Source organism: Esox lucius, chromosome 24 (genome assembly GCF_011004845.1).
Source record: "Esox lucius isolate fEsoLuc1 chromosome 24, fEsoLuc1.pri, whole genome shotgun sequence".
NCBI lineage: Eukaryota > Metazoa > Chordata > Actinopteri > Esociformes > Esocidae > Esox > Esox lucius.
Genome location: NC_047592.1, coordinates 16,263,175 through 16,280,568, shown reverse-complemented (window position 1 = coordinate 16,280,568; position 17,394 = coordinate 16,263,175). Strand labels below are relative to the sequence as shown.

Sequence of the window (17,394 nt, the reverse complement as noted above, 5' to 3'; positions counted from 1 at the left end):
ATCAGTCTCTGATTTAATCTCTGATTCTAAAACTTTACACCTGAATATGACAATTTACAACACTGGTAGCAAAGTTTAATAAATAGTGTAAGATTTATAGCCTTTACTCTGAATATCCTGCACCTGTATTTCTGTCATGAGTCACCTCCGTGTGGGTTAAAGAGTATGCTAGGGACCAGTGTAGTAAATAATGGCGGGCTCTACTCTTTGTAAGGGTATATACGTTCCTATATATTCTGGAGGTTTATATAGCTATATACTGAGATCATTTTCAACTGTTTTGTTAAAACGCGTTTTTGGCTAATCCTGATTTGATTTGTCCATTTATGCTTTCCGTACCAGATTTTTTTTCTTCTAGTTATCGTTCTCAATATGGCTGCGATCAGGAGAGGGGTGACTCCGGGTTGTCTAATGGGATGTTTTTTAAGACAGGCTAAACCAAATCCGGGCAACCATTCAAGTAAAAACATATGGAACCAGGTTTGACTTGTTTGTGTCTCTGTGCTATAGAATTAAGGTGTTTGTCTGGTAGCAGGTAGTTAAAAGCGATTCTACCAGCTCGCCCGGCGTGGTGCATGTACAGTGTCTGTGACTTTGACAATGTTCAATGTTCTAGCTGGCTAATTCTAACTCATGTAGCAAGTGAATCAGCCCTGTGTATTTATATCAAAGATCTTGATAGCCAACTGTATGCCACACGCCAGAATCATTTTGATATTTTACTCGTATTGATCGAGCCACCAGTCTGAATATACAATTTGAACTCTGCAGTCAGTAAAATATTTGCTGTAGTACTACCTAGTGATAGCTAGCAGTCTGATCATTTAAATATTGCTTTTTACAGTACTAAATTCTATTGACTATGCTTCAGTGACCGCTGCATTGTCAAAGTCAACCTATTCTGATTAAAAGACTAGTGTATCTTCAACTGATGATTTTGCAAGTCTTTAAGTAACTACCAAGTTTTCATTCATGTTATCGTGTCCCCGTTCTAAATAGAGGTTTCAACAGAGATCCCATCTTCACTCAATAGTAGACGGCAGAGGTCCGTCGACTAGAGCCGTTCTCACTCGTCACAATGGAAGGTACTTATTGGTCAGCGCTGTGTCAGTCAGACACAACAGCTCACAGGTGAGTCCGTGTCAATCTATAGTGACTACTCTACTAAACTACTACAAAGTAGTTTATAGTAAAGATTATCAGTTTTCAAAACTTTTATTTATTTCCCTCTTTAGGGCGCCATAAAATCTGTTGAAAAGAATGCGAAAGGAATCACGTCCACAGAATAAAACGCAATTTATTTATATTACATTTGTACTGAACTTAGTAGGGAATCGACTAAATGTATTTCAAGTTATTTGGCCAAGTTTTTTGTAACACCTAAATAGAATTCATCACTGACCTGCAAGAGGAAAGGAAAGGATGACTGTATGAACTCGCTGCTGTGTCACTGCGGATAAGAGCATCTGCTAAATAACTTATATCAAAAATATACAATAAAGTATTTCATGAATCCTTTTCAAATGGCAACGAGTGTATGCATAGTGATTATGCTAATAACAAGATAAAGAGTTAACTACAAACTATATGCTGTCTAGCCACCTAAACCACTGCCTCCAGGTCACATGCATTGCTGAGGCGTTGGTTCAAATCGGGCCCACAGCTCTTTCAACAAAAGCTGTCTTTTTGATATTTCCAGAGTTTCTCTATCAATAAACTATAGAAATGCCCAAAAATGTGTTCAAAAAAGAAACTCAGTAGACACTGCTTACCTGGTGGAATGGTATCACGATTATTTTGAATATTGTTGTGAACTAAGAACATGCAAATGCTGGGATAAACAGAGACCTGGACAAACATGACAAAAATAATATTGTTGGAAAACTTGAAACAGAATCACACAAAGTTTCACTGATTTTATAGGGCCTTTCATCTGGTGTTGTGGTTTGATATCTTTTCAGCTGATTTTTGAGCTGGATATTAAGATAACTTCCATTTAACTAAGTCTAGATGTTTATATTTCCAGATACCGGATGACATCGTCCCCACCGCGTCACCAGTGCTGGAAACCCCCCCCATCCCCAGCCCAGTCTTGGTTGACCCGGCCTCCGTAATCACACAGCCAATCGGAGAGCAGGTGTTAGAGGCAGCACCAACCGCGGCGGACCTTCTGCAGGGGTCGGGAGTAGAGCTGAGCCTATCGGAGCTGGGCCTGGGGAGCGCCACGCCCGTGGGCCTGGTCCAGAACATGCTGGAGTTCATGCATGTGGACATGGGGATGCCGTGGTGGGGAGCCATTGTTGCCGGTGAGCCCCCCCCCCACCCCGTCACCAGAACTTTCTGAACTGCCTGGCCGAGCTCATTCCAATGATCCCACTTCAGTCCCCCATCCGGAGTGAGTTGTGTTTATGCCCACCGGTAACTGTGTGTTTACTCCGCAGGCACCATACTGGCCCGCATCATGGTGTTCCCGGTCATAGTGAAGGGTCAGAGGGAGGCGGCCAAGCTCAACAACGTCATGCCGGAGATGACCAAGCTCACCAACAAGATGAACGAGGCCAAGCAGAGCGGCAACAAGTTTGATTGTTAGTATCCGTCTCTACCTCGTCTCTGTTCCCCCTACTCGTTCCGCTCCCAAGGGCATCTTTTCTTCTTCTACTTATCGTCTTCTACTCGCGCAAGATGCACTGCCCCCTTTTGACCTGGCAGGTCCCATTTGGAAATTAGTGTCATGGCTTCTCCCCTTCTTCATTTCCCATCACTAGACTAGGGAGAAGAGTTAGTCCAGATCAGGCCTTTATTTATCTACTAACTTTAACTCCTTTTACTTCGCAATGATGAGGTGTCACTGTTCAGATGCTTCGAATGTGAGGTCATACGCCTGTTTTCAGTCTCGTATGTTTTTTCTTCCAGTTGCCAAGGCTTACTCCGACCTCACGATGTTCCAGAAGAAGAATGACGTCAACCCTCTCCGAGGTTTCTTGGTACCTCTGGTTCAGGTGTGTTTCATCTTTAATTGAATGACTGGAATAAGTAATGTAAACTCATTATACCCCATACTGAGTATTGAACAAGTGGTTTCTGGAGTAAACCTAACCCTGTCTGTCTTTCCACCATTCTAGACTCCGGTCTTCATCTCGTTCTTCATCGCTCTCAGGAAGATGTCCTACCTCCCTGTCCCCAGTATGCAGACGGGCGGGTGCTTGTGGTTCCTGGACCTCACAGCAGCGGACCCCTTCTACATCCTCCCCATCGCTGTGACCGCCACCATGTTTGCCATCCTGGAGGTGAATGACAATGGGGCCTTGTCAGCTCTGAAAAACTGTGTCCGGCGTTCACTTTGGCCTGGAGGGTCTGGGAACGAGTTTAATTGGCTCTGGGTGATCAGCTGTTTTTATGCTGATTAATCAAATAAAGCGAGAATATTTCTACAAAATAAAGCGAGAATATGAACATATTTTGTTTCCATCGTAAGGACAGTTGTCTCAGTGTAGAGTCTAAATAACCCTGTCCTGTTGTGTGTTTCCTGGTCTTGTCCTCAGTTGGGGGCGGAGTCTGGTGTGGACAACCCTAACCTGAAGGCCATGAAGACCGTGTTCAGAATCATGCCCTTCGTCATCCTGCCCCTGACTATCAACTTCCCCACGGTTAGTCCCTCTCTTTCGGTTCATTTCTCTGTTCTCTCCTTCTCTTAAAGGAGCTACGTGTAGAATGTTGCCTACATGTTGAAGCTAGGTCAATGTCAGAACTATTCTCACCCAGGCCATTGTACTTTCACTTTTGGTCCATCGGGAACAAAAGCTGAAATAAAAACAATTATAAACATAAAAATAAATATATATTTGTAGAATTTGGACTCCTGAGTCTAATGTTTCTTAAAGAAATAATCAACTGGTGAAAGGGAAGACAGGTTTGTTTTGTAGTAAATGATCTTAATTGCTCCTTGTTTGTCTTGGAATGATTGACTTGAGTTAGCAGGCTTGTGAAAACTAATGAGTTGAAAGGAGAGGTAGGACCTGTAGCTTGTTAGGCATCCTAATAGAACAATGTTCAAACAATGTTGTGTTTTAGTACCTTGAAACACAGGCACTTGTTGACTAGTGCGAGCAGTTTGGATTAAAGGATTGAACAACATTTCTGTTTGAGTTGACATGTCAGTGACACTGATGGAAAAGAGGGAGGGTGCAGCTTTTCCATCCAATAACAGATACCTGTCCGGCTTAAAGTGTCCAATAGAAAGTCTGCATTTTAAAAAGTGCTTTTGTATTCATGCAATATATTTTATTGGTTATAAATGTGGTGAAACACAATGATTTTAATATTACTGCAAAATATTATGGAAATCTTATTTTACAATGTTAAGTTTGTACATATTGCAATGTTAAGTTTATACAATTTAACTCTTTGTTACCCTGTTTATAGTGCCCTCCTGTGGCAGTCTCATTTTATTACATGTCTTGCTCAGTCGATATTGTGTATGAGATTGCCCTAATACCAGGTTAGTGGTGAGAAAGATGAGCAGGGTTTTTGGTGTTTCTTTCTGACTTGGCACAATGACTGCTGATGTCGCAAGGGCTTTAAGAGGCCGTTTGACATCTCCCCCCCCCCGTCTAACCCTCCGCTCCGTCCCTCCCCCAGGCGGTGTTTACTTACTGGATGACGTCCAACTGCTTCTCCCTGGCCCAGGTGGGCCTGCTGAAACACCCGCTGGTCAGGAAGAAGCTGAGGATCCCGGAGAGGATATCGCACCCGTCCAGCGCCCTGCCCCAGAACGAAGGCTTCATCGAGACCGTCAAGAAGGGTGGGCGTTAGTTTGGGGGGGGGGGGTCCATGTTGTGGAGTCACCGGGGCGTTAGTTTGGGGGGGGGGGGTCCATGTTGTGGAGTCACCGGGGCGTGAGGTTGGGGCTCACGTTGCCTGTCTCGCGTGTAGCAACTTGGAAGTGGTGAGAATTCTGCGCTACTTGGGCGGTGAACTCTGAGGCTGTGCCCACGCTAAGTTACTGTTCAGGCCGTGGCTAACGCTATTTGAGCCTCTCAGTGCCCTGCCAAAAAAAACACAATAGAGCCAATCCAGTTAACTTAGAAATGGCTTCTGTTAGTCTTTATGGCATTCAGTGCCGGCGTATATTTTATCAATGGAACTTATTAAATTAAATTGGCTGTTGAGTGGATTTGCATATTCAAGCCTGTCTCAACACTGCCCCTTTCAGTCAGAAACAAGCTTTTTACCATACCTGGTTTTCAAAAACCGTTTAATGTAGGCATACATGTTTTGTGCACGAAGCAGTGAGACATGTTCAGTACTTCACCTATAACTGGGTTAATAATAATAATTTTATTATATGTAATAATTCCAAATAGTAATATCAACAACTTTTTCCCACTTAAGTTGACCGGCTTTATTCTCTGATCTGTGCTATCCTGTGAAAAGCACCTTCTCTAGTGGGTGGGAAAGACTGCCGTTGGGCCGGCGTCATAAGGCCCCCCCATCCCACTATCCACCCGTCCAGCCCGGGACACTGCTGTGCCAATTGTGCGCCGCCCTGTGCTTGACCCCCCTGGCTTTGTTAGAACACAGCGGCCCGGACAAGAACCCACCATCTGTCAATGGAACTCGAAACCAAATCAGACTCCAGTCTCTCAGTTCGACTGGGTTACATGTCTTGCACTGTAAATATGCTAGTTTTACATTAGATTTGGTTAAAAGAGAGGTTCATCTTTTCCGTAATAGTCCAAACCAGTTTGGCAAACTCACTAATGACGGTGTTTCTGCACTGGCCACTTGTTTTCCACAGTGCCGTGGTGGAACCACCTTGTTAAAATACACTTCTTTTTCGGGGGTCTTATTTTTTGACAGTCTTCCTCTGGCTCGGTCGGTCTATCACTGTCTGTCTCTGTCACGCTCTCTCACATTGTTTTCCGTCTTTTAAAACGTGAACCTGTCCCTGCTAGGCTGGAAGAACGCTCAACTGGCTCAGCAGCTGGAGGAGAGGGAGAGGAGGATCAAGAACCACCTGGACATTGCTTCAAAAGGTGAGACTCCACTGCCTTTCCATCACCACCCAACTGAAAGATGTGCTTTTGTTTCTATCCGTGAAGACTCGTGGATTCATGTTGTATCTCCGCCCTTATTTCCTGTCCAACCAGGTCCGTTAAGGCAGACCTTCACCCACAACCCCCTGCAACAGTCGGCACCATCCATCACGGCAGCGTCAACAGCCAGCAAGTCAGACAAAGCAAAGCCAGGTGCCCCGGCAACCGCTGGCAAGAAGAGACCATGGGAGGAAACGATTGGTTGAAGAGTTTTGAACGGCCCAATCAGTCATGTGTACATATTTATTGAGAGAGGTTGGTGTGTGGAGGGCAGAGGTTTTGTCTTCATAAATGTATTATTCGAAATAAAGAGAACTCCCATTGACTTCATGTCATTGTGTGCATTGTGGAATGTGTGTTGTATTGTTGACGAGAACTATTCCAAGTCTCACAGCTGGTGATTGTCTTAAGTAGGCATTACAGGGAAATCTCTTTCAACATCTCCATATTTAATTTATTATAAATACAGTCTTAACTATTCACCTTTTATCAACATGACCCTACACACTCCCTTTCCTTTGTTTAAATAAAGTTGATTGAAAGAGTAAAGATTATTCCAAATGTGTTGATTAAAAATACAAGCCTTTGCTTCACAAAGATCTTAAAAGCATGTAGGATAAGACATTTACAAAGGACAGGTACAAATGAACATTTACTTGTCAACAGAAGAATTCTAAGTAGAGATACCTGTACGTATTCTACTACTCTAAATTCTATTGTTTTAATAGTCTTCCCTATCGGTGGTGCCAAAGACAATGTGTTTCAGCACTGCTCTGTATCAATGATGAACACCCACATGCAGCAGCAAGTCATCCCAGTAATTATATTACGTTCCTCAATGTCTTCAGTATCTCAATCACTTGTTTCATCATTATTTTAATTTAGGGGGGGCCAGTTGCTATGTAGGTCACTAACTTACTCCTACATTTACACATGTAAATATCAGTGTTTGAGTAAAAACATTGAAAGACTCAGGAATGATTCAGTATTGATTCTTCCTGAATGTGGAACATCCTTTGTGATGTCAGAGGCAACTGGAATGTTATCCAGGCCATAGAACGACCCCATTGTCCAATGAACATGAACACAGCGACACATCATGGCGATGATTGGCTGGCCAAAAATTTGAGCCAATGGATGTCTGCCCTCTGATTGGCAGTCCTGTGGGAGATTCTGGCCCGGAGGTGGTCTGGTTGAGGTTCTTTGAGTCTTTATTTGGGGAGTCTTTATTATGTTGTTTCTTCTCTTCACTCCAACTTCTCTATGACATCCAACTCAGTCACAACAGAAAAGCACACCTTTTGAATCAACAGACCAAAGTTGGCTGGAGAAAGAGGCAGAGAGAGAAAGGGAGATAGGTTCAGAAACGTGCCCGTCATGTTCCTACACTAAAGATAGTATGAATAGTGCAAGACATTTTGATCAAAGAATAAAGAATATAGGTATTGTAAATGTCTACCAATATAGTTCCCAGTTTTTCCAGAAATCCTATTTGGAAAATGTCCTACGATTTCAGGAAAACCAGACATTTGCAACCATAAAGGCAACATCTTACCAAAGAACCTGCGGAGCCAGATGGGCCTTTTGGTGGCGGGAGTGTAGATGCACAGGAAGTAAACAGGGACTCCTGATAGGGCAATGCCAATGCCAATCAGAGAGTTGATGGTGTCACTGTAGATGGGAACCACAACCAGGAACAATGTGCAGAAACAGAAGACGATTGGGAAGAACAGGCTGAGCTGGTGGATGGAAAAGGAGAGCGGGTCAGTGGTGGCAAGAGTCATAACATTAACATAGCAGGTTGTAAGGTGGATTAGGGGTAAGAATGTTGGGCCAGTTACCAAAAGGCTGCTGGTTTGAATCCCAGAGCCAATGCATTTGACCCTAGTTGCTCTTGTAAATAATTTTGTAAAAGAGTGTATGTAAAAATATGAAACCAGGTGTTTTATTAATGTGAAACAGATTCAACATTCAGCACCGTGAGTTCTGTTGGGAGTATTTATGGTATTATTGATCATTACTTTGGTGTTACAGATGTAGGTTCAGAGGTTTTTGATACCTTGAGGGGTCTGACTCTGTCTGGCTGTTTCCAACGCAGGTACAGCTGCCCCAGGATAGAGAGGCCCACAAAGAACCAGTAGCTGAAGCTATAGTAGTTGATCAGTTTAAAGATGTCCTCAACACACAGGTAGACCAACGCCATGGCTCCCTATGACATAAAGCAACAGCCCAGTGTCACAGCACTGTACCTACAGACCACCAGTTATTATGGATAACGTAATTAGAAAAGAGAGAGACACACACACACACACACACACACACACAGAGGTTTTGCGGGGTGACTGACGTTGAAGAGCAGTGCAGGGATGGGTGTGTAACGGGTGACGTGAATCATGCACAGGTAGTCTGGGAGATGACCCTCCCTGGAGCCCACGAAGAACAGCCTGCGGGAACACACACGCACAAGTCACACACAACCCCCCGGAGCGCTGGCTCGACTGTGTTCTAGAATCGGATCCATGTCTTCTAGAATCTCAGTCCCATGTCCCGGAATCCTGAGGTCTCCCAATCAGGAAAACACTTGGCGTGATTAGAGGGTCTGGTGTTCATCCTTAAAAGACTATTGAGGACATTGGGCATGGATAACAGGTGCGATGGTGAATGAATGCGAGGCACCAGACAAATACTGTTCTAACCCACCTGGAGGCAGCCAGGATGGAAGCGTTCAGTCCTCCGAAGCAGGATAGAGCCACGGCCAAAGGGATGGTCCAGTTCATCACCCCAAACACCTGGTCTGCAAACGTCTAAGGGGGGTGAATACAGACCTCATGTCAGACCAGCACAAACGCTCCCGCTTACATTCAAGGATTATTCTGCCGTATGACGCGCACACAAAAATGTATGTAAACGATGCGCTTCTTAGTCTGTTAGTCTGAAGGCTGTGTGTTCTGCACAGTATATAGCTGAGAAAACCCACCACAGCCACGGCGTCACTGTCCAGGATGGCCGGGATGGGCAGGACAGTGTAGTACGCTACATTGGTAAGGATATAGATGATTGTAACAATGGGCATGGAGATGGCGATGGCCAGGGGCAGGTTCCTGTAGTTCACACAAACAGACACCAGGGGGAGACAGAGAGTATTAGAGTAAGAGAAATAATAAAACAACAAGAAAGAAGAAAATGAAGTGGCTCAGATATAGACCCAGGGTTCTCTATCAGTGAACGAGGGCCGAGAGCTGACCCCTTAGGGTAAAGGTGGGGTTAGAGGACTAGGGGGCGGGAGGAGGAGGAAGAGATGTAGAAGGAGACGGCGTGTCACATAATCTGCCTGAGAACTCCTGGAATGAGCTTGCGAACCACAGGTCCGTCTTGCTCCACGTGGGCAGTGTTTAAGAGTGTGAATAGGGACCCGGGTAAATAAGCGCTCAGTGGGAGAGGAGCCTCCCGTCGCCATCCCCTGCCTGACACGTCTGATTGGCCGTCAGTCGCAGGGAATCCCGCCACATGCCTCCTGTCCTCCCCCGCATCTGTCCGCAGTACTCCACCCTCTCCGCTTATTCAACGCCACCCCAAATATTCCTTACTTCCTTATTAAACTCTCATCCTCTCTCAAGTGTTCCCCGCTTCTGCCCTCTCATCCCTTCCCATCTCGAATCCTCCGTTTACAACACACTCGTCTTTTCCTCGGTCACAACTCATTGCGAGACACCACGGCGTGGTACTCTGGCCGCCAACACCCTGGACCCCTCCCCCCAGGCGCTCCCTCTCCGCCCCCCCCCCCCCCCCCCCCTCACCTCTCTGGGTTCTTGATCTCCTCCGTGACGAAGTTGAGCGTGTCCCAGCCGGAGTAGGAGAACAGAGCGGAGTACAGAGCCAGGGCCATGTTCCCCGGGTCCGTGGACGACCCCTCGAACAAGCCCTCAAAGTTATGGGTGTAACCTGAGGAAAACCGAATGCCTCTCCGTCACAAGACATGCACACACCAGGACACACCTTACCCGGTGCTGAAGAATGCACGCCAGTATTACACAGAAATATGTCATGTGTGCCGAACCATTTGACGCGAGGGACTGTTTCAGTGAACACGATTTGCTAGTCTGTCAGTATACAATACAGTGGAGACGCGTATGTGTGATGTAGGCTATTGGTATGGCGTGTGACTGCGAGGCCACGTCGGTACCTTGGCCTAGCTTGACCAGGCCGGTGATGATAACAGCGATGAGGGCCACGACCTTGGCGTAGGTGAAGAAATCCTGGACCCGCGTCCCCCACTTCACGTAGGCACAGTTCACGAAGGTCAGCAAACCTGGAAGGGGTGAGTACAACATTTTATTAATACACACGCACACACACACACTGCATCACGTGTCTAAGCTGGATGGGGCTCTGGTGGTACAATGGTATTATTTGTAGGGTTCCACTTTGTTTATACAATAGGGTCCCCAGGATTCATCATGTGGATGGGCCTGTCTGGACTCGGGTCATTGTCGCTACGCTGACGTGTGTGTGTTTTACTTTCAGTGTGTGTGTGTGTGTGTGTGTGTTAGTTTCAGCGTCTGCATAACGTAGCTTGAGGAAGTAAGGTTGCTGACTGCAGCAGTCTAGTCCGATGTTTTCCACACAAGGAAAGAGCTGAGAGCAGCACATAGAAAAAGACCAGCGCAGAGGAAGAACGAGAAAAAGACCACTGACAACCTGACTGACTCCCTGACTGACTGAAGGAATGACTCACACCCAAGCTCACTCACTGGCAAAATGATTGACTGAGAATGAGTCACTGTAAAGCTACCTGACTGACTAGATGAATGACTGACTGAATGATAAAGCTCACTGACTGAATGATAAAGCTCACTGACTGAATGATAAAGCTCACTGACTGAATGACCAAGCTCACTGATTGACAGAGTAAATGAGTGACTGTAACGCTCCCTGACTGACTTAACTAATGACTGACTGACACACTGACTGACTTAACTAATGACTGACTGACACACTGACTGACTTAACTAATGACTGACTGACACACTGACTGACTTAACTAATGACTGACTGACACACTGACTGACTTAACTAATGACTGACTGACACACTGACTGACTTAACTAGTGACTGACTGACACACTGACTGACTTAACTAATGACTGACTGACACACTGACTGACTTAACTAATGACTGACTGACACACTGACTGACTTAACTAATGACTGACTGACACACTGACTGACTGACTGTGTAGTCTTGAGAAAACATGTTTTCCATCTTGTCTTATCTCTCCCTCCTTATCAGTGTTCCTTCAAGTTCATAAACCTGAGTGGAGATGAATCATGGTGGTTCAGACTGAACCATCACAGTCCTCCCACTCACTGGGAATGACTATATATCCAAAGAATCCCACTCTTTAATGTTCATTTTTCACAAGTATGATAGAATCATGATGCTCCTTGGAAATATGTTCATGCATCAGTGCTAAGTAGCCATAAAGTAATTTAGCAAATAGTGTTAGCCTAAATAATTAACAGTTTAGTTCAAAAACAAAGCAAGTGGATGTCTATGGTTTAAAATAAACTGAAGTTGACCCACATATCTACGGCTAGATATGTGGGTCAAAATTAAAGGTGGCGTTTCCTGAACATGAAGAATTGCTCCCGGGGTGGTCACCTGGACAGAGCTCAGGCCAATCACAGCAGGGCGCAAAATGCTGACCAAAAATATACTGTACTGGCATGTATAAGATTGAACACAGCACCAGGCCTCTCTTCCTCCTCCATGACCCGGCTCACGCCAAAGGACCCAGATGTGAAAGCATGGACAAGATCAGCAGAGGTCCACTTCGGCGTAGTGTGATGCCTGTGCTGTGCCGGTCGTTGCAGTTCTATATTCTGTGTTTCAGTTCTAGGGTTTCTCGTCTGTCATCGTTTAATGTCACTGTTCGCGTTTATGCTCCTGAGGGGCGAAGCATTGAATGTAAGTCCGTCTTTTAATTAAAGAGCCGTTTCTTAATATGCCTCTGTGTTTGTGTCCCGCCCCCCTACAACCGTGACAGGCCCAGACAGACGGTGAGCGATGAGGCCTTCAGAGGCCAGTTCAGCCCACTGAACCACCGAGGCGTGGTGGTATTGACAGTGAAAGTCAAGAAGGGTGGGACGGTCGAGATCAGGTTGGTCCTCTCAGCTCGTTTCGATCTGGACCAGATGTGAGGTCAGGCCAAGGACTGTGTCAAAACAGGGGTGAGATTGACGGCTGCCGTGAAGCGGGCACCATCCTGTGGTGAAGGGAGGACCCCAGACCGCTGACTCCGGATCAGGCGTGGGTCTATCGGCCTGACAGTTGGCCGCAGGGTAATCTGATCCTAGATCTGTGGTTGTAGTGTGTTTCCACTTGGATGGGGTTTCCCGGTCCTCAACCCTTCGCGTTGTCGAGCCCGCTGAAGACGCCTCTAAACGCCGCTGTTAAGGTATTCTCCCGTCGGCTGCGTGGTTATGCTTAGGCGTGAACGCGAGGTCATTTGATCCCAGACCTGGGGTTATACTCCTGTGTTGTGCTGACGGAGCCATCGTTAGCCATTTTCCCGGGGTCAGAGTCTTCGGGTAGAAAAGGACTTTTACCTTTTCACAGAGCAAGCTATCAGCAGATCGGAGTTCCTCAAAGCGATGCTTATCTAAGTGTGCGCGTGAGAGCTGTGTGTGAGTTTGTGTCTTTGTGTGTGTGTGTGAGTTACTGTGTGCGCAAAAGAATGTGTGTTGGTGGGTGTGGATGCATAGGGGTTGTAATTAGATTAATAAGTGATCTTTATTATTTTTTATTCATCCAGGTCTCCATTTAGATGACCCAGAGTTCTGTCTCATTGCTTTTTTTAGCTCAACATTCCGTGTTGTATCTGTCTCATATTGTACTAACCAATGACTATGAGTGCAGATAACTGAAACACACACAGATGTGAGTAGTGAGATCCTAAACTGTCAGAAAAAGATCCCTGATTTGACAAAAATATTCCTGATTCGACAAAAATATTCCTGATTCCTATCCTGAGTAATATACACTTATAGAATGTCATTGTATTCTATCGTCATTAGCATGGCTAAGCAGTTTTTCTTTTTTTTCAAGTTGAGTAAGTTATTCCAAAGTTGAGTAAATTATGTTCTCCCTTATTTTGTGACAGGAAGCAGTTCGCTGTCTTGGCCTCTCTTCCCCTTTCAACCTTTCTAGTGTTCACTATGTTTATCGAGCGTCTGACTTGGGTATGCTATGACTCATCTCGTTTCTGTTCCTCCTTTCCCAAAGAAGTGAGCCGCATACCCACACGAGACAACCCACCCCCCCCCGAATTCACATCAGCCAGTACATTTGTTATATTATAACAGATGATAGTGATGATAATAACACATATTGAGATTAAACTAATTGTTCTGTTCATACTAGCACTGGTTATGGGAATACTGTACATTTCGAGAAGCCCCTTTTTATTCCGCATCATTTGGGTCGGGCTGGTTTGTCAGTTTGGTACAGAACCACACTAAAATCACCCCACCCCGTACACAATACTCACATATACAAGCCGCGGCCAGCATCCGATTGGCCAGGTAAGGCGCTATACAGGTGGGGAAGACCGGCTGCACCATGTAGTTGGAGAAGGTGATGGCTATGACGGCCTGACCGGTAGGCTCGATGATCAACAGGGAGGTCCACAGTCTGATGAAAGCCAAGAACCCGCCGAACGCCTCCAGGATGTAGGCGTAGCTGGCACCGGACTTGGTGATGGTAGTCCCCAGCTCGGCGTAACACAGGGCCCCGAACACGGAGAAGACTCCGCCGATGGTCCACACTACCAGCGACAGCCCGTAGGAGGCGCTGTAGATTAGCACCCCCTTGGGCGAGACGAAGATGCCCGAGCCGATCATGTTGCCCACGATGAGACACACGCCGTTCAGCAGCGAGATCTCCTTCTTCAGCTTCATGGAGTCACTGTCGCCCCCCCCCGAGCCTCCCGAACGGATCGAGGGCGACTTGCCGTTGGTGGACGGCTCCTGCGTGGAGGCGGGGCTGTAGGACGCCATGGCAGTAGGCGTGTGGTGTGAAGGTTGGTGACTGGGGATGCGAGGGAGTGAGCAGCGATTGGACCGGGTGTCTGTCAATCAGTCAGTTCGTGGGGAGAATAGGTTCTGATTGGTGAGGTAGATGTTTTCCAGCTGCGAGCGTACCTTTGGTGAGATCTGCAGGGGAAAGATACATAAGTCTTATCAGAGACCGTCATGTTGTTACCATGGGAACTATTTGGGCAGCCTAAACTCCGTGGTTGTCTAATAACTAACTCATGACATCCCAAATGCGTGTTAACAGGCAGACCAGAAGACGGGCAAAAAGACGTGGACACATAAACACACGAAGACGTGCACAGAGGTACACGTTAATTATTGGATTGAGATTCACAGATGGCATTTTGGGAGCCATTAGGGGTTTGGGTAAATGGCCTTTTAAGCTGGAGTGTATTGACAGAGTGGGAGAGAGAGCCAGGTCAACCTGACAACGCTGTAACGCTGAGTACCGACCCGCCCTGAGCGACCCCTTTGCCTCTGTCATTTAATGTAAAGATTCTGTAGTTGGACAAAGACAGACACACACTCACGAAGCCATGTTAACAACCGGCAGCGTTCTGACCTGAACTGTCACTAAGTATCCTTGCTTTTAGGCCGCACAGGCACGTTTTTTAATGAATCCAGTCATGCCTGGGTAGTGTGCCTTCATATACCTGAACTACTGAGTTGGTTAGGACATGAGTTAGGACACAGGGCACACAGGGGTCCTGAGCTAGCTACAGCTTAACACACACACTCACGCGTGTAGACACAAACAACACAAACACACACTGCTCTCTATGAGAGAGGGGACAGAGGCCCAGAAACATAGTAACGACTGTGTCTGGTACTAAAGAAGCTGTTTGGAGGTCCTAGGGAGGTTAGGGGAGGGAAATGATTGAAAGAGAGTGAGGGAGGGAGGAAAGGAGGCAGGGATGGAGCGAGAAAGTGTAAGAGATTTAGTCTATAGATCTGCCCAGATCTGGAGAAAATCAATCATAGCACTGAATCAGAGCATGTCAACAAGTCAAGTAGGCAATGAGACAGAGAACGGAAACCCGGACACTGAAAGTGAAAAACTTTTCCGATCTCACAAACCAATGACATCCGGCAGAGAGGCAGGATGAAAACAGAGAAGCAGCACAACAACACGAGCAGGATTTGGAGGAGAAGAGGAGAGACAGAGAACTCACGCCGACAGATAAAATGGCACGTTAGTCCAGCTCTAAAGAAAGCGTGATTGTGGAGGACAGTAGATTGCTTAGTCGCTGCACGTGATTAAAAAGGTGACGGGCGGGAGACGTTCAGTGAGAGGCTACTGGAAGTGAGGTGCAAGGTCCAATCAGGCCCTGATAAGTTGGATCCTCACAGTGACAATCACATACCACTCAAGGTTACCGTATCTTACCTGAAATCGACCTATCCCATGCTCTCTCCCCCTAGTCCTCTGTCCCTCCCCCCTGTTTTTCACTCTCTTTGATTTCAACCATTCTGTCCCTAAAAACCATCTCTCTCGATAGAAGTAAAGTAGTCAGTAACTGTAAAGTAAGCAGGAGTCATTTGGTCAACTCAGAGCTTTTTCACGGCAGAGCCGGCTATGTTGCCCAGTTGACACTGCACATTTTATTGATGACCACTCAGGAATGCCATCAGAAGTTAAACTGTAATGACCTAGCACCTGAATGAACAACACGTGTTGAATAGAGCAAAACGAACAGCTCACAGCCATATAACAGTCTGTATTAAAACGGGTTGTTTTTCAACGTGCATTGGTGTAGGTTGTGTTACATGCCAGGAAATGCTGGGGTCTTACCGTCTCCAGATGCGGTGAACTTGGCTTGCTTCCCCTTCGTGTCCTCTTGCTATTGTTCTCTAAAACAATGGTTAGCGTTTGTTTTTTTTAATAGACGTTTCATGTAAATTCTGCATCCTCATTGTTTTACTCTCTATTGTAAGACCGTGGTCAAAATATCGTTGCGCTCGACGCGCGCTCTCCAGTAGCAACCGTCACACGCTGCCCTCTACTCTCTCACTTGGCGTCACCGATCCGGCTCACTTTCCCGTCAGAGTCTGAAGGTGCACAGACGATCAGCTGATGAACTTCTGTTTTCTGGTCCAGCAGCTCTAGTGCCAAGGGGACCCTGGGGAGAGGAGGAGGAAGAGGAGGGACTGACTTTTATAATGCCACTGTTAATGTCACTATGCTCTGACAAAAGGGTTCGCTGTCAGATTCATTGTTCTCCATTGATTAATGCATTAACGGGCGTGATTACCTTTTAGCTTGATTGCGTTTAGTCTCAGACTGATGGACCTCTGTTTTCTGCCCCCACTACTATACCAAGACACGGAAAGAGACGGAGGGGGATGCCCAATAATGTCAGGGACTGATTTTAAAATAAACGTTAACGATAAATGTTGTAACTGTGTTCCGAGAATATGTTTCGTTGTCAAACGGATTTCCTTTATGTTTACGAGACTATAAGTGGGCTGCTTGAATTTTTATGCTATGGCAGTTAATGTCAACATAATACTGTCGTTATAGTTTTATGCTAACCAGGTGGTGATGATTGCGTTTAGTTGTTAGAATGTTATCATAGGCACTGATATTGTGACAGATTTGTTTTGCCCGCCAAACATCTGGCTTGGGTGTGAGCAGCGAGGGAATCGAATGAATCATTGTGAGAAACGATTCAAAGGATTTCGATGACTCGGTGCAAATATAGCCAACTTTGGTTGCCTTACAAACATATATGGGGCCTGTCATCACTACATTTTCATAAAATCTGTTATAACTGGTATATAGGCTCTTCAAGTGAACTCCTGGCAATTCCGGAGGAAATCCTAAACCAGGTTACACAGCCCCCTCGTGTGGTCATTATTGGCTTCACGCCTCCAGTTCCTCAACTTCAGCAAATTAACGGTTTGAGCACTCCATTGCGTCATAATTAGTCTTGTGGTATACTTTTGCTTTTTTGTTGATTGTATGAACGATAGGCAGCTTAAATTATCCATTCAAGCAAAAAGAAAAAAAAAAACATTAGTTTTGGAAGACTTTGACACTTATGTAATTCGTTCATTATTATTATTGATCATAAAATGATCAAAGGTGGGTATTGGGTGTCCATCAAAACATTGTGAACTTCTAGGCCCAGATAAAGCACTGAGAACCTCTTTTAAGGTACTTGATCAAAAGATGATCAAGTACCCCCATCAACACCTGTGT

General features: G+C 45.8%; 2 protein-coding genes across 2 annotated transcripts; one reads left to right on the top strand and one right to left on the bottom strand.

Annotated features, from left to right (window-relative positions):
- The first annotated feature begins 347 nt into the window (after window positions 1-347).
- On the top strand, window positions 348-6,425 carry oxa1l (OXA1L mitochondrial inner membrane protein). The gene is made up of 10 exons (XM_010900705.4): window positions 348-480; window positions 1,000-1,131; window positions 2,027-2,306; window positions 2,442-2,585; window positions 2,914-2,999; window positions 3,123-3,287; window positions 3,543-3,647; window positions 4,639-4,801; window positions 5,955-6,035; window positions 6,150-6,425. Exons 1-10 carry the CDS (start codon window positions 373-375, stop codon window positions 6,299-6,301), a joined length of 1,416 nt encoding a protein of 471 aa, XP_010899007.2. The 5' UTR covers window positions 348-372; the 3' UTR covers window positions 6,302-6,425.
- Window positions 6,426-6,571: 146 nt separating this feature from the next.
- slc7a7 (solute carrier family 7 member 7) lies at window positions 6,572-16,300 on the bottom strand. Its single transcript, XM_029117557.2, has 10 exons — window positions 15,985-16,300; window positions 13,646-14,309; window positions 10,279-10,404; window positions 9,893-10,037; window positions 9,073-9,196; window positions 8,796-8,899; window positions 8,443-8,539; window positions 8,155-8,304; window positions 7,651-7,834; window positions 6,572-7,419 (listed from the first exon to the last, which is right to left on the bottom strand). Exons 2-10 carry the CDS (start codon window positions 14,151-14,153, stop codon window positions 7,343-7,345), a joined length of 1,515 nt encoding a protein of 504 aa, XP_028973390.2. The 5' UTR covers window positions 14,154-14,309; window positions 15,985-16,300; the 3' UTR covers window positions 6,572-7,342.
- Between the last annotated feature and the right edge of the window lie 1,094 nt (window positions 16,301-17,394).